The 25910-nt window shown below is 36.6% G+C and overlaps 1 protein-coding gene across 7 annotated transcripts in view; it reads right to left on the bottom strand.

Annotated features, from left to right (window-relative positions):
* cit.L (citron rho-interacting serine/threonine kinase L homeolog) overlaps window positions 1-25910 on the bottom strand; it is an 87253-nt gene that overhangs the window by 9143 nt on the left and 52200 nt on the right. For 4 of the 7 annotated variants that reach the window (XM_041566318.1, XM_041566304.1, XM_041566317.1 and 1 more), the window contains 27 exons: window positions 25856-25909; window positions 25576-25629; window positions 24016-24156; window positions 22220-22345; window positions 20768-20863; window positions 19013-19129; window positions 18774-18883; window positions 18157-18331; window positions 16835-17032; window positions 16676-16729; window positions 15094-15291; window positions 14805-14998; window positions 13397-13532; window positions 9790-9810; window positions 9495-9599; window positions 9054-9194; window positions 8830-8946; window positions 8056-8218; window positions 7809-7973; window positions 7461-7598; window positions 7132-7312; window positions 6859-6950; window positions 5793-5897; window positions 3228-3397; window positions 2355-2435; window positions 1217-1352; window positions 990-1129 (listed from right to left, as the gene is read on the bottom strand). In XM_041566318.1, the coding sequence (XP_041422252.1) occupies window positions 990-1129; window positions 1217-1352; window positions 2355-2435; window positions 3228-3397; window positions 5793-5897; window positions 6859-6950; window positions 7132-7312; window positions 7461-7598; window positions 7809-7973; window positions 8056-8218; window positions 8830-8946; window positions 9054-9194; window positions 9495-9599; window positions 9790-9810; window positions 13397-13532; window positions 14805-14998; window positions 15094-15291; window positions 16676-16729; window positions 16835-17032; window positions 18157-18331; window positions 18774-18883; window positions 19013-19129; window positions 20768-20863; window positions 22220-22345; window positions 24016-24156; window positions 25576-25629; window positions 25856-25909 (3408 nt within the window). The remainder of the gene's footprint in view (window positions 1-989; window positions 1130-1216; window positions 1353-2354; window positions 2436-3227; window positions 3398-5792; window positions 5898-6858; window positions 6951-7131; window positions 7313-7460; window positions 7599-7808; window positions 7974-8055; window positions 8219-8829; window positions 8947-9053; window positions 9195-9494; window positions 9600-9789; window positions 9811-13396; window positions 13533-14804; window positions 14999-15093; window positions 15292-16675; window positions 16730-16834; window positions 17033-18156; window positions 18332-18773; window positions 18884-19012; window positions 19130-20767; window positions 20864-22219; window positions 22346-24015; window positions 24157-25575; window positions 25630-25855; window position 25910) is intronic. The other 3 variants (XM_041566307.1, XM_018261521.2, XM_018261506.2) reach the window with 3 other exon arrangements.

Genomic DNA, 25910 nt, shown 5'->3' on the forward strand with positions numbered 1-25910 from the left:
TTTACTTATATCAGTTTGGTAAGATTCTTTAATATGACACATAATTTAACATAAACTATCTGTTGCTTAAGTATTCATTTTGGGGGTATAGTTTTCATTTAACTACTAGAATTGTTGCCTAGATGTTTTGGCCAATCAAATGCATAATCTAACCATGGTAATTCATTATGGTATAATTAAAATGTGAATATAGTTAACAGCTGTTCCAAAAGCCTTACATTAATCTTTTATATTTCAAGCACTGCTAAATTCACTATATAGATCCTATAAATAAAAGCCTGAATTGTGGCAGGAAGGATATTTTCATCTTGCTCTATAGTGTTTGCCAGCAGATGGTGTTAAAGGCGTCATGCAAAACTTGCACAGCAAAAGCATTACTTGTATCTTCCAGAAGATTTTTCCAAGTATCCAAAAAATCCTTTTAATTAACATTCATAATATGAAGCTGCAAAGTAATTAGTGATGAGTATTTGTATGTAACCTGTATGTTTGTGGTACACACCTTTTATATTGTATAGCATTGCCTAAGTATCTGTCTTGTGTTTGGTTTCCAACCTTAGACCAATGCAGGGTCAGACTGAGGGGCCCAGTGGGGCTGCTGTTTCAGGACCCCCCCGGGCCCCCTGCCACTACTCTGACTTTTGTGCACACATGAAAACAAGAAGCTATCTGATGTTATCTGATCAGACTGTACAATACATTCAATCAATGAAGATCAGACTTTGTAGCACGTTGCAAGGCCCTGTGGTTTGGATGAACCAGAAAGCACTTTTAATGATATATTGAAAGATTAAAAAGAGATATTGGTCTCTAACCAATATGATAGCATTTTACATTACATTACTAAAAAGCAGCTGCTTAAATGACCTCTTTCTTAAAGATAATGAAATCTATTATTTTGGTGAACTTTCCAATGCATTTCTGCTGCAAGGAAATCAGAGGTGCATACAGCTGGAGAGACAAACATTTCTGGCGCAGACATTTCTAACCTTTCCTGCAGCAAAAAGGTGACATCCTTTAACAGCTTCAAAAACAGTCAAGGGGATTTCTGGCTGTGCTGGGAGATGCGACTGAGCCAATGACTGCTTCACTTTCTTCACATCAACAAGGCATAGAGCCCTTTCATCCCCTGAGAAATAGAAACACTCAGGATTCAGCTAAAGATATATGCTTTGGAGTTTGGAGCAGAGGTTTTGTTAATTAATGAATTCTTTACCTGCTATTAAAAGAAGTTTGTCCAGCTCCTTAACAATATGAATCTGGAATACTGCTCCTACACCTGGTATGTGAATGAGAGAATTCTTCAGCACATTCAGAGCATAAAGACCCTCCTCTGCGCCAACCAAAACAATCTGCACAAAAAGGATGGAGAAACATGATACAGCCAGTGCTGTATATTTATCACATAATTTCTTAACCCAGTGGAACCTACTATATCACATTCATATAGCACATGCTAAAGATGAAGGTGATGTTTGATCATGTTCCTTCTTTTGCCATATAGAAACATGAGTGTAAACAGGCGTGTAACATGGCCACTTATGGCTAGTGATTAACCTGTTACTAGATGTTATGTATAAGGCTTTTATTGCCCCCAAAGAAGTCACAGTCACAATAAATGCAGTGAACTCAAAACACTTCTTTTATTGCAGGGGGGCATAGTATGCAGCTCAGACCAGGGCTTGGGTTGCCCACAAGGGTGTTTTCCATATAACGCTGATTATTTACGTACATACACAGCGTTCTCCCCTCAGAAGCCTCCAGGGCACTGGTCATGCAAGACGTATTAGTGTCATTAGCTGTTCAGGGGATTCCTCTCCTAAGGAATTTTTACCCCCAATTCTCTGCCACCACATCACGTGTAATGCCCAAGCTTCTCCGGTAAGCTCTTCCCTAACCTCCCACTGAACGCTCACTTCCCTATCTATGGTGTACAGTCACCTCTAGCCAAAACTATTAATCCTTGTTGGGACACCAGACTGTCCATGCTCGCTAGCCTTCTCTACCTTTCACTCCTGGAGCAAACTCAAGTTGATCCTACTATCCACTAGCGAGCCCTAACGGTACCAACCTCTCCCAAGGGTCTGGCCACTTCGGTCTGATGCTGCTTCTTAGATGTTATAGGCCAAAGAGGAAGTAACCCAGCCAGGCACTGTCTTATATGGGCTCTCAGTTGGACCTACTGCCACCTGCTGGCTAAACCTGCATAATGCTATTTACATTTAAAAATAAATTCTTTATTTTTACCCCTTTACACTTCACCCTCCTCAAAGCCAGACACTTCCTTGTGTCTGCTAATATAATTTCTTATACTGCCTTGCTACAGGCCTGCCAGAACAAAAAACTCTGATTACCTGCTCAGTAAGAGGTATTGTGCAATTTATATCAAGGCGATCTTCACCCTCCAATTTTAACAGAGAGTTTCCAAGCAGTTTCTGTATTAAAATAAGAAAGTAAAATCACATAACTAATTTAATTAACTCTGGTTTGCAACCACACTTAATAATCTTATTTTAAATTGGGTTTTTTTATGATGTAAACTAGAGAGTAACATATCCAGAGAAATAGAAAGCATGTGGATCTATGGGGATTTATTAAGATTGGTTATAAGGAATTAATTAGAGAAAGAAACCCCACCAAATAGCTATTATTATAACAGTACCAAGTTAAGGAGGACTTAGGAGCTTTGAAACCAATTGAGTGCCGAGTAGGTCCTACATACAATTATCAATCATTTAATAAGGTGCTGTGCAATTTTTAATAAAGTGCTCGTGCAACTGTATACAAATGAATTAATTAATAAGGTAATTAGGTAATAAGTTAAATTGATTAAAATCTATAAACCTTAATTACTCTATTTGTTAAAGTTAATAATACTCCATCAATTCATTCCAAAATGAGCTTGTTACATATATGAATTCATTAATTAATTTTAAATTCAAGCTGAGATAAATCAATTGGTATTTCACAGCTTGCTTGAATAATAATAATTTGGTGGGGTTTCTTTCTCTAATTAATTCCTTATAACCAATCACAACATCTGACTTTGTCAGACCTCAACCAATAGCTAAATGAAAAAGGTTATTTATACATAAATAAGGGTATCCATTTTCTGTTTGTGCCGATATATTAAGATTATAACTATTACATGTGAATTTGATTGGTAGCCAAGTCTGGTAAATAGGTTCTTCAGTACATATATTTACTCTTTTATATCCGATACTTACAGCATCAGCCTCTGCTTTTTCTCTGGACACTCTGCCTCCTGCAACTACAGACTCCAGTGCATTTACCCAACGCTGCTTATCGGGAAAACTTGGCGCTAACAAGTACATAGTGCGCCCTGGCCAACAAGTTGTGTGTGGATGAGACTCAATCTTCATGACGTATGGCACATCTGCAACAAACAAAATGCAGACTTGGAGAACAGGCACCATAAATGAACTGATAATGTGAATTAACTGTACATACGAGTGTTACAAAAATAATGTATTATGACTTTGGTAATATAAATAAAAAATATAATAGTTTATAAATGTTACTTTTTACTATGTAACTCTGGACCTATGTTTCTTAAGCTTTCAACATGTAATGTAAAGATATAGAATGCCAGAAATTAAAGTACATCAACATCTGGGAACACAAGTGTCAGTATAACCCCTTTTCAACATGATTTCAGTGAATGGGGATTGTGAGGAGCATTCTTTTTATGTTTGGTCCTTGCCTGGGATATAATTAGACTGCCAGTACACATCAAAAAAAGTCCATTATGCTATTATCTAAATATCTACCTTGCAAGGACCAAACAGGGTAGTTTTCCTTTAAAGAAACAGGGATCTAGACCATTTCCAGTATACATTATACTGAAATTATGATCAATCAAGGCTCCACTTGATCCTCTACACACCTGGTCCCCTGTAGGACCTGCTTTTAAAATGTTTACACTCCTGACTCCACAGATAGAAATAAAAGCTTGTTATAGAACTAGCCTCTTTAAAGAACAAACTACAGTGAAATGTAAAAATGCCATATTAATTGCTGCATTTGCAATACATGTATAACATATTCATCATTTTGACATTTTTTGTATTTCTTTATGATTATTATTAAAATTATCCCCAGTTTCCTGAAAGCTTTAAAACAAACAGCTTTGTAGTTCAAGGTCAAGGATCATTTTGCCCTTATTTAGGTATGCCCCGTTACATTTATGAATACTGTATATGAATAAACACAGTACAGGTATTGCACAATGCTTGGAACCTGGTGTTTTCCAGGTAATGGATATTGCTATAATTTTTAAGTTAATTTAAACATTTAGGGGGAAACGTAATAACATTTGGAAAGAGAACACATTTGTGAATAAAATGTGCATGTTGCAATGTAATATTCTTCATTAGGCTCTTATTGCATTGTGAATCTTAATTGCACATTGCAAACCTTTAACACCTGCTTGAAGGTGGCGTAAACCTTTGAAGCAAACGCAACAACTTTTTCATTAAGACATTTTATTACATACGCTGCACACGATCGCAAACTATAAAATTTCCACTATCCTACTGTATCGTGAGGGGCAAAGTGTTCATAAAGGCAAAATTGTTCACTTTGAGACCACTTATTCACACTGCAAAAATTTTTTGCGTTAGTGACCAATAATACACCCCCCCTTAATCATTAAATAAACCCAATAGAATTGTTTTGCCACCAATATGGATTCATGCAGCTTATTACAATCAAGATCACCGTACAGTTTTAGCACATTCTTTAGATTTAGCCAGTGAAGTAAATTCAGCACATTTTAGACAGCTATTGTAAAGATAAGAAGTAAGGTGTCCTTGTTCTACATGTATTGCTGGATAAACAGTCCATCATAAACACAGGTATGGTTACCCAGCAAATATCCTTAAGAATGAATAAACAGACAGCAGACAGACAGGACTCAGATTGAGAAACAAACGGAGTCTTGGTGAAAGAGATACAAAGTTCTTGCTGATCTTCTAGAATTGAATTGGACAGCATTTTGGGCTGAAGACCTCCTTGAAGCTAACTATATTGCCTAGGTCAGCATTCGGGGTTAAAGGTTTCTTTAGCTGTTGATTATAAAGCACACCTTCATTTTTGGATGGGTAGCTTCGCCTCGGACCCATGAGTGGTTGCCAGGATTTGGATCATCGATTGATTATTGGGAGCCTGAGGGTGATGAACCAAAGTTTGTGGGGCTCCCCAATTGTGCTGATTTGATGCAAGAACTGTCTAGTCTTGTAATTACCATAATATAAAGCTAAGTAAATGTTTTTAAATACTATCTTTACTTGTGTGTGTGTAAGTTATTGCTCACAAGCAGCATATCAAAAGGTTTGATCATTGATCCTGTATACTTGTATCAATATATTTATTTTAATTAATAAAATTATTACTCTTGATAAAGATTCACCCCTTTATTACAAATGGACTTTATGGGAGATGGCCTTCCTGTAATTCAGATTAATGGCTTTCCAGATAACTAATCCCATAACTGTATTTAGAAAATCCAATTCTATTAATGAATACAACTGATCAGCTAAGCTATTTGCAAAACACATCTAATTGGTTCCTTAACTAATTTCTTTGGAAGTAGACTTTAGGCAAATATGGTTGTTTCAAAAAAATAAGCAAAAATATTGGATCTCAATTTTTATTTTCAAAAAGCTAGATATGTCTAATATGAGAGATTTAAAATTGTATTAATATTGTATTAATGTATTCTAAAGCTTAATTTTGTTGAGTTTAATTTTTTATTGAATGATAGCACATACCTGATTTTGCAGTATTTACAAGCTCTGTAGATCCAACAGCACCATGAATGGTCACATCTCCATCAGGAAGACAAAGCTCAAACTCCTCCGAAGGCCGTTGTCCCCCTTTAGACAAGGAGACACATAAATGTATGTGTGTAGAATACATCTAAATACAGAACACTTACAGGATTAGTTATAAATTGCCAGTAGGAAACAGACAAGGCTGCTGATAATGTCTAATGAAAGAATCTAATGGGCTATCTGGAGAGTAGTGATGTGCAGGTTAACACAAAACCTGTGGGACCTGTTGGATGGGTTTGGGTTGAAATTTGGGTGACCATTCTGTGTTCGGGCTGGGTGTGGGTACACTTCTACTCTACTCCTGAATATTCCCTTGGAACCAGGTGTGTGCAGAAGAAGCATACAGAGCTGGAAGACGTGGCTGTAGCATGGGTGTAGATCCTACAATAGCAACATTTTTTTTGGGTTGGGTTTCTCCCGACACGCATATCACTACTGGGGAGATCTAAGTTCACTTAATAGAACACCTCATATTAGTTTCCATTTTTAGCCAACTAACTATATTGAACACATATTAATTTTGCGCAGCCTATTTAATTTTTATACTGAACAAGTACTTTAAAACTTTTGAACTATTTTTAAATGTGTTCTATATATATGTCAATATGTGCACCGGCACTCACCACAAGTCCATCGTTTCCCGGGTGCTCCTCATTTGGAACATGTATTAGAAAGCATCAGATGCACTTACGGATATAATACAGAGTGCATTTCTTAAAGTTTTACAAACTCCCCTCTAATAAATTCACTCTGTATTATACACATGAGTGCATCTGATGCTTTCTTATATATATAGATTGGAAAGATGCTTAGACTTGCTTTTTTTTTCCATTATGCAAAGAACATTTTTGCCTTGCGATGCTCTTTAACGATTCATGCTGGAAGCACAATTATTCCTTTTGAGTCCAATACTGGAATGTGATTTTTATAGTCAGAGGGTAGAAAAATATTGTTTCTAAATCTGGTCAATAAAATGTTTCTTTAAATACATATAAAAATGTACCTTCTTTCAATTCATTATCATAAATCAACACTTTAGACCCCTCCAAGACCACATATTTCCTGTCCCATCCTTGCTGGCCACGTTTGTTATTCCTAGAAAAAAGCATTTAGTAAAAAACTAGAAATCATATAAAACACACACACATGGGAGCTTATGTCAAAAGGGGGGGGGGATTATGCCCTGAAACTCTGGAGAGTGACATACAAATATTGGGTTAAATAATGTTCAAATTGCCAGCTGAGAAATATCTATATTTTCTTTCCAATGTTATACCTCGGGATTTTCATCCAGCCTTCTAGTCGCACAACACCATTTGCATCCTTCATCTGCATTCCAGGGGAATTCATTTTTTCTCTACAAAAGGCTTCAGTAAAATGTGTAGCATATTCTGCAGGGAGGCCACATGTAGCTGGGAGGCAGGAGGAACACTTTGGGTGACACATGACCTGACATTCTTATAGAAAAACAAACAGAAACACTTGTTAACATGTCGGCTCAGCAATTTGCTAGATGGGTTTACAGCCAAGACGACTGCCCTTAATTGTTTTATATTTTTTGTCACGGTGTGTTAGTGAAGGGTCAAAATCAAAAATTCTTCATACCTAAGCACTTTGCTCCCTGACGTCCAAAGTGCACTGTATCCAAGCATACAGAACATTTTGCTGCTCTCATGGTAAGTGCAACATTAAATCTGTGTGGAATATTGTGATGCATTCTTTCTTTAAGGCGACGGCTGAATTCTGTACAAAAAAATAATAAAACGAAGGGTGGTGGAAATCAGCAAGTGCTTCATGTAGGGAGATCCATGAGCTCAGTGTGTCATTATGGTTTGTGGTGTCAGTATAGGCCATGTGGTAAATGCAAAATAGTGATACACATATACAAATATGAAGAAGCATTGTTGTGCACACCATGAGAATAACTAAACACTTTGCTGACAAATAACTCACCTTCAGGAGCAGATGATTCTTTCCTTCTACTGTTCTGTGGGGCAAGCAGGCTGACTGCATTAGGCTGATGCTCAGGTGATCTAACTAGTGCAGACATGATAATCTGTTGTCTTGCTGTACCAGGTGTAGAAGGAATAGGGTGATCTGACACCTTTAGGTGAGCAGCTACATGAGGCAAAAATTGTATTAACAAATCATGTACAGTGAGGTTTATTCTTCTTAAATGGATACAAGAAACATGATCTACCTTCCTCTCTTGCAGAGCGGAGTTCAATTCGTGTTTTTTGAAGAGCCTCTTCTAATTCTGCAGTTCTAGCCTTTTCCTTTTCAAGAGCTACCTTTAGCTCATTATACTGTAACGGAACTTGTGAGGTTTGATTGGGATCATCTCTGCGTCTACTGAACAAACCCTGCCAAAGCAGCCAACAAAGAGCTAGATTGTCAGTAATGTAGGGTTACCCAGTGAGCAGCAGCAAGGCTATCGTGACATCCCAACTGAAAACTCAACAGCACCATAATATTACAATATTTTCAGGGAATCAGCAACTAATGCCATCACAACTCTGAAAATACTCTGTTTTTATTATCACACGAAAGTATCTTATAGTAGAGCTGTGCTAAATTTTTTGGTGAAAAAGGCATGACCAAGTCTAACGTGATTTTGCATTTTATAAAATGTATTTATGAATCAAAGTTGCCAAACCTGGAAAGTGGTCTCTTGACTTAAAATACAGCTGCGTTATTTAGATTTCATAGGCTTATAATGTAGTGACTACAAGCTTTACAAACCTCATGTGAACTGGAAAAAAACACTGAACAGTTGCGTTCAGCATATGTACATATATTTGTGACTATTGTGAGAGAATAATATATGTAGGTAGCTGGTAATTTGTATATATATATTGAAAGTAGGTGTGTCTAACATAAGATCAAACCTGCTTCTTGGAAAAATATTTTTTATTAACCCTTTAAAATCCCCCCACCTTCAAAAAAAATTTAAAAATAAAAAGGATTCTCTCACATTTTGTACCTTTTTCTTCTTAAATGGTTGATCCATTTTTGCTTGTAAGAAGTCAATAAGTTTTGTTTGTTGGGAAATGGTGCCTTCCATCTTTACTTTTTCATGAGAAAAAAGTGCCTGTTAGGAAAGAGACAACCTAATCAACCTTTTCACTAAAATCATTTCCATGGATAAGAAAGAAAAGAAGCATAGTGACCAATGTATTTAGTACCATATTAAGCTACCTGCATGTTTTCCAGCTGATACTCCAAATCACTTCTCTCTGTTTTAAGCAGATCAGCTCGATCCAGTGCCTCCTGAAGTCCTTGAGTTAGGCGGAAGATGTGATTCTTTTGCAGATCCATCTGCTGTTGCAACTTAGCCTGCTGCTCATCATAAAATGTATAAAAATGTTAACAAAATAGAACAGACTACTTATGCATTAACTGGGTTTATATAAAAGGATTTTTAAAATGCCATTTATAGTTTGGCGAACAACTTGTATATAGATGGTTTAAAGTAGTATTCTTCTCACTTTGATGCAAAAGGGTCCCACCCCCCAGCAAAATATCTCCTGCCCATCTCCAGCCATCTGACAGTTACACTCCATACAGGTGGCCATAGATGCACTATCACTATTGTACCAAATTAATTTTCGAGCTTTGCTTTCCATATTATTTCGTTACCTCTTCTAAAAGCCGTTGCTTTAGTTCTCTTTCAGTCTCCAGTTTCTGTTGCAAACTGCGTGCATTCATTTCCAGCATAGTGTGCTTCTTTTCCAAATCATTCAGCTGATAAGTTAGAAAGAAACAAAGGGGGAAAAAAGTAAAAAAAAAAAAAACCTCCCTCCATTTTTTTTCCTAACAAAATATATTTATACTCGTAACCCTTAACCATAGGAATTTAAGAAATACACAATTGGGGACCAGTAGGACTCTCCATAGAGTTGTCAAGTATCATAAAGGGAAACCAGACACTAACCTGATTCAAAATACAGGCAGGCTGCAAAAGAGGAAGATGGGAACCTGTACTGCTTTTGTAAATTGAGGATCACAGTCACAAAATTAGATGTGCAAAGCACAGATAAAATGAGCAGTATCATTTATGGGAAAATGTCAGATGACTGAGAAAGGAAAAGTCTAAAATGACTACAAAGCAATGAATGTGTGGAATGAAATCACATCAGATACACTTTACTATCTAAGCTGGAAGATGTAAGGTTTCAGAATACTTGGCAAAATTCTAAATGAATAAAATTTAATAGCAAAATTTGGTTGGAGACTGCTTCCACAGTGTGTGTGCTACGTAATACTTTGATTATTACTTGAACAGAAACAGTGTGAACACTGAAGCCATGTTTTATATTATATTATATATTATTATTATTTTATTTATCAGGAGAAAAATTAAGAATTTACGAGGGACCTGTGTCACATTCAATAAGTATTTTGCTTTTATAATATAGCAAAACATTAAAGGGTAAGTCAACCCCAAAATAAAAATTTCCCCAATACAAGAAAACTATTCTAAGCAGATTTTCAATATACATTTATTACAAAATGTCAGTACTTTTGAAGTTGTTTGTAAAAATAATTGCTACTGAAAGTAGCTGGTTGTTACTTTTTGAACAATGTTGCAAAAGTCTCAGTTCCCCAGCAGAGACGGGTCTGTTAATCAACTGCCTTGTCTTACATTGTATTAACAGTCTGAGCCATCAGGGCAGAGAATAGAAAGGGACAGACAAACACTGCTTCAATAGCAATACAAATACAAATAATGTAAAAACCATAGAACATGTGTAATGAATGTATATTGCAAAGTTGCTTAGAACTGTGTTTTCTTTTATTAGGCAAAAATGTTTTTGGATTGATATTCCCTTTAAGTACCCCTACACACATACAAGAAGTAGCTCTATTAATGCCTTCTCATGTCAAAATGTACCAAACACAATTTTAAAGGGTGTCCCCCTCTCCAATGTTTAAAGCCATACTGTATCCTTGTATGAGACTTGTGGACTCAGTGTCTCCCAAAGTTCAAATAAAGTTGGCTGCCAGCTATCGCCCCTAACTTGAATCTTCAATTTCACAGTACATGTTGGTTCATTATCAATATATATATATACAGTCAATATATATTAATGAACTTCATTCAGGACATAAAGTTTCTAAGTGGTCTTTTACCAAAGACGCCATCACTATATATGCTGTTAACAAAAATTCACACCTCTTAACTGGGATGCAGTTCATTGTGGCAGGCCGGAGAATCTGAGAATCTGTGGAATCTGGTAAATGCCAGAGGGGCTGCTGTAAGTTGCCATAGACAGTCACTTTTTAGTGGACTTGTGGGGGGTAGTTTGGGCCTTTGTGTACTTGAAATGACAGGACCTATTTTGACTCCCAGTCTGGGCCTGCATTATGGAACAATACCTCTGCAGCATCACTGACTCTTCTGCTCCCTTTATTAAAGGAAAACTATACCCCCAAAATGAACACTTAAGCAACAGATAGTTCATATCATATTAAGTGGCATATTAAAGAATCTTACCAAACTGGAATATATATTTAAGTAAATATTGCCCTTTTACATCTCTTGCCTTGAGCCACCATTTCGTGATGGTCTGTGTGCTGTCTCAGAGATCACCTGACCAGAAATACTACAACTCTAACTGTAACAGGAAGAAGTGTGGAAGCAAAAGACACAACTCTGTCTGTTAATTAGCTCATGTGACCTAACATGTATGGTTTGTTGGTATGTTTGTGAGTACAGTGAATCCTATGATCCCAGGGGGCAGGCCTTATTTTGTAAAATGGCAATTTTCTATTTATGATTACCCAATGGCACATACTACTAGAAAAGTATATTATTATGAAAATGGTTTATTTACATGAAGCAGGATTTTACATATGAGCTGTTTTATACAATATCTTTTTATAGAGACCTACATTGTTTGGGGGGTATAGTTTTCCTTTAAGCAGTGTTCCTTATCTTGTGCATCCGACTTACTGGCAGCACTGCATTTCAGAAGCCTCCTCCCCATTCTCTTTCAGGCTGTACACTCCTCGTCCACTCAATAAGCAGGGCAGGAGCCAGGAGACACTGGAACTTTGCAGTCCATGCGTCACATACATGGATATGATATGATTTTAGAGGAGACGCCCTCTAAAATTGCATTTGGGACATTTTAACATGGGAAGGCATTAATAAAACAGAGCAACTCGTATGTGTATGGGGGAACGTGGTGAGGGCCCGAAAGTAAATATTTAATATAAAAGCATAGATTTGTTAAAAAAAACAAAAGAAATTAAATGCTTTTTGAATGGGAAGCAGTGCCTGGTAAATTGATTTTTTTAATCAAGTAGCCATATAGGGGAAAGGAACGTATACCCTTATACAGGGTAGCACATGTACTGAGGCAGAGCCAATGTCTAACATAGTTAAATATGATTTATATAGCTACAGTTTTCTCCCCAGTCCCTTTTAGCCTCCAGCATAGCTGAGAATTTTTTCTAAGTCGATTAGTTCTGCTCCCGCCTCAAAACCTGTCCCAACCCCATCACCTTTAATATAATTGTGTGCGTCTGTAAATTCATGTAGCGCTATATTTGCAGAAGAATGCAGTCCTTCCATCTTCTGCAGAAAGTATTCTATTCCCACCCTCAGGCAAATTTTTTCAGGGGAGATAATCTGCAACAATATTGCAGGTGACAGGAGCAAATTTTGGCACACATAAAAAAGCCTTATATTTATATAAAATAAAGAGCACTCATAAAAAAGCCTTATATTTATATAAAATAAAGAGCATAAAGTTTGCACAGATCAAGTCACCCATAGAAATTAATATGATGTTTGCTTTCAAAGCTGTAAGTGCTCCCTGCTGATTGGCTGCTACTGGTCACTAGGCCTATAGCAAACATTGCACCTTGATATTCTTGCTTTTCACACATAGTAGTAGCTGCTGCTGCTGCTTCCATATAAAGATCTAAAGGACCCATATATTGTATATAAGAACCTTTAGGTAATTTGATCATAATGATGGACAATGAAATATTTCTATTTAACATACTTGCCCTACTCAAGCAAATTGCTTATGGAAAGGTGTTGGTTACTCAGGTAGAATTTACAGACAAGCACGTTGCACCAACACCATAATTATATAAGAGCACATGAGAATGCTACTCAAGACATCTTATAAAATACAGTGGAGAGGTGTCACATGAGGAAGAGACTACAGTCACTGAATATTTTCCAACTATCCATCTATCTGCAACCATGAGTCAGAGTGACATACAAATGAATGGTATGGTTCAATAAATAACTATTAAGTTCTATTATCTATCAATCATCCATCTATTTATCGGTTATGGTGTGAGTAGTTCAGCAAGGGCTATTGGGGATGCCTTATAACTATAATTTATATTGATATTCATCAGGGGTTTACATGTTTAGGAAGCAAGGTGAGCAAAGTTAAATGGTTTCTAACATAATGAAATGGCTTTTCATATATGTAAAATTTGAGGAAAGGTATGGAGGCCATAAAAAAGGCAACTCGCATCAAATACAGTGAATGCAGTTTTATAAGTTTGCTGACCTTATCTGAAAGACTTTCTGTCTTAAGCTTCTGATCTTTCAATGCCTGCTGCAGAGCTAATATTTCAGCCTTGTGTTCCTTGGCTGCCAACTCCACCATCTGGCGTGATTCTGTAGTTCGCTGGTCAGATCGTACTCTACAATACATTTTAAAAAGTTTTAACACCACCTTAAAGGGATACTGTCCTGGGGAAAAAAATTCAAAATGAATCAGTTAATAGTGCTGCTCCAGCAGAATTCTGCACTGAAATCCATTTCTCAAAAGAGCAAACAGATTTTTTGATATTCAATTTTGAAAACTGACATGGGGCTAGTCAGTTTCCCAGCTGCCTCAAGTCATGTGACTTGTGCTCTAATAAACTTCAATCACTCTTTACTGCTGTACTGCAAGTTGGAGTGATATCACCCCCCCCCCCTCAGCAGCCAAACAAAAGAACAATGGGAAGGTAACCAGATAACAGCTCCCTAACACAAGATAACAGCTGCCTGGTAGATCTAAGAACAACACTCAATAGTAAAAAACCCATGTCTCACTGAGACACATTCAGTTACATTGAGAAAGAAAAACAGCAGCCTGCCAGAAAGCATTTCTCTCCTAAAGTGCAGACACAAGTCACATGACTTGGGGCAGCTGGGAAATTGACAAAATGTCTAGCCCATGTCAGATTTTAAAATTGAATATAAAAAAATCTGTTTGCTCTTTTGAGAAATGGATTTCAGTGCAGAATTCTGCTGGATTAGCATTATTAACTGATGTTTTCTGATGACAGGATCCCTTTAAAATCCTGAAAAACACACTGTATAAACAGAAAAACAAATATGGTAAAGCTACATTTGTTTCATACAGTGGCCTCTAAGAAAGGTTTTTAAGGTCATATCTTGACTATCTACAACTTACAGGGAATTAGTTGCTCACTTAGAAATACAAGATTACTGCAAAAGCAGAAAAACTACTTAAAATCCAAATTCATAAAAGCCTATAAGGGTGTTGCTGGCACCCTGGGGTTCACTTATCACCTTATGCAGTAGTAAGCAAACTATTTTGCTAAAATGAAGGAGAACGATTAACTCAAAAGGGAAATATAAATATCTTTTGCTTTGGCAAACAAAACAATTTCTACGTATAATTCTGTACCTTCCCAATAGCACCTACACATGCATAGCCTACCAGCAAAGGGTTATGTAGGCTCCACAGGAAACCTCATATTACTCTCACCTAGCTCCTGCACAGGATATCTGTATGGACCTCAGCAATTTCTGCCACACTTATATTTATAAGATTACTGAGAGATTACTGAGAGAATCCACCCACAGGATCACTAGGATCCATCTTTCAGTTTATGGAAAAAGTGGCCCGTCGATTTTACATGTGGTTTTATAATGACCCCTGCTGTTTTCTTGTAATTTACCTGGTCTGTTTTTCGGTATCCAGCAATCTCTGTACCTCTCGAAGTCTGCATTCAAATTGAGTTTTCTCATCTTCTAATGAACTACGCCAGTTCTCCCACTGACGTTCCTTCTCTAACAACTCATCATTCAATGCTTCAAGATCCAACACTTGTTCCTCTAGCATGGTGCATGTGGTTTTCAGGGCCTCCATGGTCTGAGAACACCACACAACAAGAAACAAGTGAAACAGTCACCTTATAAAAACCACAGATAATCTGAAAGGTATTCTTCAAAATCAGAATTCCCCACCTGCTTCTGACTTGTAAGTTGCATCTCTCTTTCTGTGATTTCTCTTCTGAGATGATCCACTTCACTTCGCAGTTGTACAATTTCATCACTGGCTCCTGAAACCTCACTAAGTTGCTTTGACAAATAAAAGTTCTGATTGTTCAAATCCGCATTTTCTTGACTGATACGATTAAGCTGATCTTCTAGCTCTGTAAGGACCTGCAAACATAATTTAATGGAAAATGTATGTATCAATGCTTAAAGGGATACTGTCATGGTAAAACATGGTTTTTTTTTCAAAATGCATCAGTTAATATTGCTGATCCAGCAGACTTCTTCACTGAAATCCATTTCTCAAAAGAGCAAACAGATTTTTTTATATTCAATTTTGAAATCTGACATGGGGCTAGAACTTTAGGATTGAACTACTTTCTGGCAGGCTTTTATTTCTCCTACTTAAAGGGATACGGTCATGGGAAAAAATGTTTTTTCAAAATGTATCCGTTATTAGACATTTTGTCTGTTCCAGCAGAATTCTGCACTGAAATTTTTCAAAAGAGCAAACAGATTTATTTATACTTAATTTTGAAATCTGACATGGGGCTAGACATATTGTCAGTTTCCCAGCTGCCCCCAGTCATGTGACTTGTGCTCTAATAAACTTCAATTACTCTTTACTGCTGCACTCTTTATTGCCCTTTATTCTGTAAAACATAAATTGTGTTCCTACTCAACAGATAACCATTTTAATCAATCAATTCTTTCGTTTTCTATTTTAAAATGGAGATGATTAATTTGTCCAAGACCCCTTAATAATAATCAATCATTCATTCTGCCAATGAATCCTACTAAGTACTAAAGATACTGGTGTAATGTAAATACAGGCTGATCACTGTGGTCTGTATTTATAGCTAATTAGACGTAACACATCTGTGTACAGATTCCAAACCCTCAGGGACTACTTGCTTTTGAAACTAACCTATATTCAATAATTCCCTTATATAAAAAAATGTATTCTATTGTGTAAGCTTACAAGTACAGCACATAGACTTGGTACCTACAAAGTTATACGATTTGCATTATCCCAGTAGTCAGACAATTAAACCTCCATATTGCACGGAGATAAAGAAATCAAACAATTAATAAATATTAGTAACACAAGTCATAGCTAAAAAAGAAGCAACAATGCAGAGGAAACTACAAAGATAATATATGATACAATAAATCATATTATAGAGAATACTAATAACTTAACAGCAAGACAGGCATAAAATTGTGAGGTAGAAACATGAAAAGGCAATACCATTATGATAGACAAGATGATACATCTGTTTAAAACAAAACATTAAGGGTTTCTAAAATCAGCCAATGAAAATGTATTAACATTTATGCACATGCTTAATTGCAAGGACCAGATTTCAGTAAACAAGATCGTAGAAAATAATGGGTGTTCAATATGGCTTGTTAGACTGGGTGCGCTGGCCACATTCCCAGCTAATATTCTCAGACACTAACAGCAGGAAGCACATAAGGAAATGTGAATTCCCAATCAATTAAATTTTCCCTTGACTACAAGAAAAGAGATGATAAATTCTATTCTTACCGTACAACTGTCACGCAAAGTATCAAATTTACGCTGGATCTCATCTCTGTGAGACTAAAAAAAGAAGGACAAAAAAAGTAAAAAATTAAACATTCCAACTGAGAATTCAAAACAAATTAATGTCTAAAACTCATGGGTATGAGTCAGAAGGATTCTCACCCTTAAAACCTGAATCTCTTCCTCAGCCTCAGCAGTTGTATCTTCCAGTTCTGTTTTTGCTTGATGAAGTTGACTCTCTAATGCAGAACGTGCAGACTGCAAACTAGAGATCTGGGATTCTCTTTCCTGTAATGTTAGCTGCATTTCTGTTAGTTGTCTCTTTAGCTCCAGCTTCTGCTCTTCGTGCTCCAAACTTATCTGAATAGAGAATGCAGTATTATAAATCTGAGTTGAGGCATCTAGAATAATACTGGTCATCTTTGGGTGGAATATCAGACAAATTAGGGAGAGCACAGGGGGGGGCAAAGATCGGTGAGGGGAAAACAAAAGGAAAAACCAGCAAGAGGAAGGGAGAAATCATTGGGGGGTAAAATGGGGAAAAAACAATGCAGTGAGGTCAAGGAGGGGGATAATTCCGTGAAAGGAGGGCAAGGGGGCAGATAAATCAGCACAGGGAGGGTGAGGTGGGGAAACAAATCAGTTAAAGGAGGGCAAAGTGGGGGAATCAGTGCAAGGTATTTAGAAAGGGAGAGGATGAGGTAAGAAACAGTTGACCTTGGCCACAATCAGATCATACTGGAGACAAGGGTAAACAATGGAGTAGCAAAGTCAGCAGCTTTTACCTTCCTGTAATTGGCTAGCTTTAGTGCAAAGATAGAATATATTATGGCTCTATGCTTTTATATTCACTGGCCTTCTCTGAAGATTCAATGCAAGTTTTTTACTCCCTCAAAATGTTCTTACAATGATATAGTCCTCTCTAAATCGGCATGTTTTGTAGCTTTGATTCAAAATTCACAGTCTCAAAACCACCATGTTACTTAAGTTTAAAACCTTCCACTTACGGTCTCCATAAATTGTATCCATTCCTCAAAAGTACTACAGATATGGGATTGGTTATCCAGAATACTTGAAACCTGGGGTTTTCCAGATAAGGGGTCTTTCCGTAATTTGGACTTCCATATCTTAAGTCTACAAAACATCATTTAAACAGTAATTATACCAAATAGGATGTTTTGCCTTCAATAAGGATTAATTATAACTTAGTTAAGATTAAGTACAGTACATGGAGAAAAAGGAAAAAGAAAAAGGAAAAAGGAAATCACTTCTAAATCACTTCTAATAATGTGAATAATTTGATTACAATAGAGTCTATGGGAGATGACCTTCCTGTAATTAGGAGCTTTATGGATAACTGGTTTCTGGATAATGGATCCCATACCTGTATGACTTTACCTTACTTTCACAATTTCAGTCCCTACAATAGCCTGGTCAAGCCATAGGGTGGCAAATAAACAGCTATCCCAAATTGTGTGTATCACCTCTCGCAGTCTTGTCTCCAGTTCTATAAGACGGTTTTTGTCAGTGTGCTCCTGGTTATTTATTCTCTCTAGCTGTTCCTCCAGTTTCTGATTCTGTGCCTCTATCTTTCCCGCCTGTGTTTCCAGGTAGAACTTTTGCTGCCTAAGTTCTGAAATCATCTCCTCTTGGGCTTTCCTGAAACGGTTAAAAAAGAAAACATTTTTGCAGTGATAGTTTATGGTTTTTGTATAGGGACAATTTAAAGTGATACTGATGTGTTCCAGGTTTTTACAGGAACGTGTCGGAATCACTTTAAAAAGCTTCCTGGCACTAATTTAACATATTGAAACTAACACCATGCTATTGCCAATGCCCCTATTTCTAGACTGCGTGGGACTCTAGGTACCTTTAAAGACATGGGTGGGGCACCAGGTCTTTGTTCTACACCAGCAGAAATGGCTAAAAAGGTGTTGGGTGTCGATCACAGGTAAGTAAAAGGGGACTGGAAGGTGTTGATATGGTGGTTTAAACATGTTGATTAGTGCTAGGATGCTTTAAAAGTAATACTGACACATTCCTGTAAAACATGGATTGTCAGTATCACTTTAAAGTATTATTTAACATTAAAAATACTTACATGTTTCTTTGTGTAAAAAGACTGCTATTAGCTGCCAGTTTATTAGCTTCAGACAATTCTGCTAACCTTTGTTCCAAGGACATGATCTTTGATTCCAGAGCATTTATCATCTAAAACATTTAAAATGTAAAAATCACAGATTATGCCTTCAAATATAGTTTGATGTCAGACAATTGTACTATATCTAGCAATAAATACATTAATTGTGAACCTAGAAGACCATTTCCTTGTTTACTCACTGCTTTTTGTTCACTAAGGATTCTGTTTTTCTCACAAATATCTTCTTCATTTTTTATACGATATAACTCAAGAGCTTCTTTCTCAGCAAGGTCTTTTTTCATTTCAGTTTCAAGATTCTGTTAGGGAATATAATTTACAGATAGCACTCAGCATCCAATTTAATCCCTTAAAAGGGGTTGTTCACTTTCCAAAAAACTTTTTCAGTTCAGTTGTTTTCATTTGTTTACCAGAAATAGAGACTTTTTTTCAGTTGCTTTTTTTTCTTTTCTTTTTTTACAATTATTCCGAAATTGAAGTTTAAAATGTAATGTCTCTGGTGTTTCAGTCTGGCAGCTCAGTAATTCAGGTGCAGATTCTGAACAGTTACAATTTTGCAACATTTAGTTGATACATTTCTCAGCAGCATCTCTGGAATATTAGCAACTATTGTATCAATTCTAACAACCGCCTTAAATGAAACTCAAAGGTAAGAAATGTATCAACAAAATGTATTAATTTAGAACAGTTTTTCGGTGACCCCCGTTTCCCCCAAACTGCTTCAGAAAGACTTCAGATGGGGAAAAATGAAGCTTTACATTCCGATATTAGAAAAACAGTCACAAATAGAAGGTGATTGAAAAAAGGTTTTATTTCTGGTGAACTATCCGAAAACAACTGAAAAAAAGCGTTGGAAGACGAAAACCCCTTTAAAATATTGTTTTTTTAATAAATATATCAAGAGGGAACTCTTTGACCTGTTTCTACAGGTCAAAAGTTATGACTGAAGTTTTTGATATCAAAGTGTGTTTATACTTGAAGGCATTTGTGTAATTTTGAAATAATTATTAAAACAGTTAAATTCAAGGCCAAAAAACTTTTTCCATTAAGTGCACATCACGAAACAAGGATGCTGGCCAATTTCTAAAACATTTCAAATATTAACTGCTGCAAACAGAAAATATAAAGTAACATTCTGATTACTAAAACAAGTACAAAAGGTACCACTTAGGAGAAGGTTGGTTTTAAGCAAGGTGGGACATTTGCTCTGGAAATTTCCATGGTAAAATTAGAAATGGCATATTAAACAGTGTAATATAATATTACACTGTGCTTTCATAAATTGATGTAGGATTAAACATAGGATATAAATACATTACTAGAGGCAAACAATTCTATCCAATTCTAATTGATGTATGTGTGCTGGACTTGACCTGGATAACTTCATAAACAAATTGGAGGGACACACTAAGAATACACAATTGCGGCACTGAGTTTCTGGGCACAATTCTGATTTGGACACAATCTACACTAGGGATTATTGATGTGCGGGCCGGCCCGATATCCACGGGACCTGCGAGTTTACCACCTTACACTGCCAGCTTCCAACTTCCTTTTTTATAGACGCACGCCTGCTCGCCCCAATGGAAGCCGGAATTCGTACTCGGGCAGGCGAAGGTGGAGGGAGGGCAGGTTTTGGTTTTACCAGACACGCACATCACTGCTAGGGATGCACCCAATCCATGATTCGGTTCGGTATTTGGCCAGGATTCGGCCAAAGGATTTTCTCCCACACTCCAAAAACATAAAAGCCAGGTTAATTGGCTACTGATAAAATGGACCTTACTCTGTGCACTGTGATGATCATGACATTTCTGAAAAGGTGTATAAATAGCTTAACTAAACGCCATTAAGAATAATAATGAAATGGCTGCAAATAAGAAACACGTCAACAAAATAAAACCTCTCAGGAACATGCTTGAAAAAAAATGATTTACCCTGACTTTTCCTTCATAGACTTGTTCATTCTGTTTTAGATGAACTTCTAAATGCTGTGCTCCCACCTGGGCCTCTCTATATTTTTCTTCAAGTTCCTGCATAGACAAATTAATCAATATTACTCAAATCATTTATATGAGCATTTACATGTTTAGTGGTTGCATAAAATGTGATTACTGCAAAACATATAAAAATAACTGTAATAGTCAAAATGTATGTCAAGGCCTCCATTAAAATGCAGCTAAACTGCATTGTTCAATTAGACCTAGCAGTTTACAACTGGGCAAATACATTTTTCCCGTGCTAAATAACAACTTAGCTTTTCATTTAAATGCATTCTGCAGAGCTGCACTCCTTTCTCTGCAGCATGCATCTTATCTTAATCAAATGTGAATTTGCCATTTTGCATATGGGCAATTTATGGTAAGGCAGCTACTACTATATGTTCACATGAGGTATTACACAATGATCAATTAGAATTAGGGATGCACCGAATCCAGGATTCAGTTCGGGATTCGGCCAGGATTCTGCCTTTTTTTTTGTCAGGAACCGAATCAGAATCTGCATATGGTAACTCGGGGCAGGTAGGGAAATCGCGTGGCCTTTTGTAAAAAAAACAAGGAAGTAAAAAAGGTTTTCCCCTTCCCACCCCTAATGTGCACATGCAAATTAGGATTTGGTTCGGTATTCGGTCGAAACATTCGTGAAGGATTCGGCGGAATCCAAAATAATGGATTCGGTGTATCCGTAATGAGAATAAATGCCCTAATGCAAAAATAGAATGCACTGGACTGCCTTGTGGCACATATTTTAATTTTACATCTTCACAAAGATGACTCATCATTTAGATGCATGGTCAGAGACAGATTACTGAATCTAAGCAATTGATTTATAAACACTCAGTAATGATAGGTACTGCTTGGCAAAGGTTTCAAATGAAACAACATACTTTTCTCAGTGGAACAAATTGTCCCGGGACAGAAAATTATTGTTTGAATCCTTTTTCCCCTAAATGCAAAAAGCATGGGAAAGCTATTTAAACAGTTATAGCACTGCTGTAAATAGAACAGAATTGACAACAGATATCGTCTCTGATATATGCATCAATTCGCAGAAAATATACCTGTCAGGGAAAATATTGAACTGCTTGGAATTCTCCTGGAATCACTTTTTTTTTTTTAATACCTGTACTTGATAAAACAGCTCCTAAGGATTATAGTCCATGGGGAGTTTTGTGCACTGCTGTCATCCTGAGCTGACTCCTGAGAGAAATTAAACATCTAATTGGACACACTTGGTGCCGTGAATATTCTTGAGCCCATGTGCTAAAGCTAAAATCTGCAGTTCCTACTATATAAATGACCAACTGTAGTTCAATTATATAAGGAACTGACCAAACTGTTCACAACATTTCACTGCATAATGTTATTGATTTACATTTTTAAACCTACCATAATCTTTTCAGCCATTTGCTGGATTTGTTGTGATTTTGTTTGAATATCTTCCTTCAGTTTGTTTTCCCTACGTTCTACTGTCTCCAGTCTTCTTACTTGGTTTTCTAAGGAATGACGTCTTTCCTGAAAATAAAACAAATGTTATATTTCATTTAAACTCTAGTCAGCATAAAACAAAACATAATCACATCACAAAAGATGCATACTACAATATTATTTTCTGCCATGTCAAATGTTATTTTTAAAACTAATCATTGTTTTTCTTTTTAAAGTTTTAATAACTGTGTGTGGGCAGCCACCTGAGTTCATTATGCTTAATCTTTTGCTTGTGGAAACGGCCAGCACAGCACAATGCAAATCTTTTTGTGCTGCCATTGCCTCAGCTATTCCATTCTTATATCCAGGTCATATGTGACACAGGTTCTCTTACTTCTCATGCTGGGTACAGTTCTCAACTCAATGCATAGCAGCATTTTGAGCAGTGTAGATGATTTCTTTGCTAATTTACCTGCAAAATGCTGGAAACCTACTATAGCCTTTAGGCAACATGCCTTTTAGAAAGGTAAGGAGGGGTTATGCATAAAATGTATTTGAGGCTAACATTTCCTCTTCCTCTCATTGTATAATGTATTTAGGATATGGGGTCATTGTCCTTGGCATCCTTATTTACAAGTGTATGTATATGGCCTTTACTGTGCAAGCTGATTCAGAAAATCTGAAGCTAATGGCAACAACCGCAATCTTGAAAGTCTAGCCTTATAGAACTTTCTTGGAAAAATATAGGCTCACAATATGAAAAGTTGAAAAAGTCCTGCTTAAAAATATTTATTTCTATGTAATTTACATGCAAAAAAGCCTTATGCTCATTAATAAACAAGGTAAAAAGCAAAGGACCAAGGACAGACCCTAGCAGTACTCCACTAACAAAACAGGTTCAATAAGAAAATGTTCCCAATTGTAAGTCTCTGTAATCTATCCTTCAGCCAGTTTTCTATAAAAATACTATGTTCAATGCCAATATTCCTTAATGTAATCAGTAACATTCTGTCTGGTACTGTATCAAATGTTTTAGCAAAGTGAAAGTAGATCACATCCGCACCCACAGACTAGGGTCTAGGTTCTTGCTCACCTCCTCACAGGAGGCAGTTCAGTTTGGCAATATCTCTTATGCAAAAAACAATGCTGGCACTAACTCATAGTATTGTGCTTTGAAATGTATTCAAGTACCTTATCCCTAGCTGGCCCTTCCAAAAGTGTTTCTACCAGACACCACACTGTTACTATTAATTGAAAAGCACCTTGAGTGACACACGTCATTGCATTGAACCACCGCCCATATGTGCTGTAGACCTTCCGGTAAGCATACATAGGCCATTTTGTTCTCTGTGCCATGAATCACATAATTGTGCGAAAACTCAGATAAGGCATTTTCTCACAAATACACAGTTCAAACTGTCTGAACACTGCAATTCATTTAAGGTGCCAGCTGAATCCTTCAGGTGTCAGGGAGAGCGACCATCGTGTTACATACACATTGTTCTGTTAATAGGCTGAGCAGATTTACATTTTTTTTGAATGATAGGGGTGTTTTAATATCACTCAATTCAACTGAAGACAGTCTGAAGAGAGTCTGAAGCTTATCAGAGCACAAAGTATCCATTGTTTCAGGAGGGGAAATGCTGTATTGAGATGTATGTTGTGTGCTGAGGTTTTTACATCTGTATTGATAAATGCTAGCTATCTATACATCATCACACATCACTTTCAACCAAAACCTTTATTTGTGGCTGTACCTCAGCATCATTCAGTTTTTTCTTTATTGCATCATTTGAATCATCTCGGTTCTTGAGTTTCTCAAGCTCTTTCTCTGCTCTCTCTTTTGCTTGGCGGATGTTTTGGAGTAATTCTGTAGCTTCTGAACTAGCTTTCACAGCCTAGAAACATGTACAGCTTATAACACAGTAAAACGAATATAACTCTAAGTTATATATTTGAGAACAAAGCAATGGCTCAAATTAAAACAAATTACGGTCATTCGATCTGGATGGCTTTGGATAAGTAACTAGTCATACTTGAGGAACAATGGTGCGATTGGTCAAGTTATTGACCAATTAAAACTTGTGACGGCAAACCTGAAGAATGCAAACCTCAAGTTTGACAGATTCCTCTGATGAAGCGCCCAATAGCGCAAAACACGTCAGGAGGGAGTGGCTGACATATGGTAAGCAGACTGGGGGAGACACTGCATTGTGGTGTGTTATGCTAAAATGCTATGTTTGGATATATCAATGTGAATTTTACTATGGATGAATTGAACAAATAAATGTTTTAAGTGAGATACTGTGCATGCCTTTAATTTATATGTAACACGTGGTATTGGACCCGCGCACAGTTCTCACTGGAGGATAGCATACACCCCATAATTATATTTGTTTCTAAACTAGGTTTGCAATCTGCATGTTTGCCGTTACTAGTTTTGTTTTAGCAGGTTAATAACTCAAGGCCAATGTTCACTGGAGTTGACAGGTTCAACTTATCAGCACAATTCAGTTGCAGCCTTTCAGACTGTAAGCCAATTGAAATGAGATTAAATGGGCATAATACTTCATGATATTAATTTAGTAAACTTGCAAAATATTATAATATTAGCGAAGTGGCATTATTCCACTACTGGCAGAGTGATGATTGGTTCAGCTCTCCTTCGGTTAGGAAATCAAAGACACATAGAAATTCAATTGTTGTTAAGAAGTGCTGATGTGACTTTTACATACAATTACAGGAACAGTGAAAGCGGCAAAAATGCTGCATGATAGATTCATACACAGGTTACTCTGTAACTAATGATGCTATTATTAATCTGCATTACAATGTGTGTAAAGTGATAAAATAAAGTTAAAAACAAACCATTTTCCAAAGATTCCACTCCTGTGGAAAATGCATTATAATAAAGGTGTGTACAGGAAGCATTTTTCTGCAGCCACATTTACAGCTTAAAATAAATGCATTTCCAATGCACAAGAACAATTGCTAAAGAATAATTTATGAATATACCAGTAGAAGCAGAGGCTGTACGACCAGTACACTGAAGTTGGGAAAGCATTAAAATGATTACAAATAAAAAAAATACATTACTGGACAATATTAAAAGGCAAAAAATACCCATATTTTAAGATAAGCTTATTCAGTTGTTATGTAAATAAACACTTTCTGAAAAGCCAAAACTGTCTTTTTAAGGTTAACTATACGCACTACCCACTGCAGGAAAGTATTGATATCCGGCAGAAAATTGCCTCTCCTGTGTTTATGCACTTTATTTTTACACAAGCCCAACTTGTGTTAAATGTGTCTCTTACCTTTGCCAGTTTTTCCTGCAACTCTTGAATTTTGTTCTGTTGGTCAGCATTGACCTGGAATCAGGGATGGAAGATACAGTTATCATCAAGCCAAACACTAGACACAATCTTATTTGCATCTGTATATGAAGTTTAGAAGTTCAGCTAGCCACTATTTAAGTTATATTGTCATATGTGATTAAAGAAACGCAATATTTGATACTATAAATGAAATTATTTTAGGAACTGCACCAAAAAGTTTCAGAATCTTGTTTTATTTGTAACAAAATATATACAATACCTTTTCTAGCTTAGTATGCAGTTCTCCAGCTTCACCTTTGCCATGATCTTTAGCC

This window comes from Xenopus laevis, chromosome 1L, assembly GCF_017654675.1.
Source record: "Xenopus laevis strain J_2021 chromosome 1L, Xenopus_laevis_v10.1, whole genome shotgun sequence".
In the NCBI taxonomy this organism is placed as follows: Eukaryota; Metazoa; Chordata; class Amphibia; order Anura; family Pipidae; genus Xenopus; species Xenopus laevis.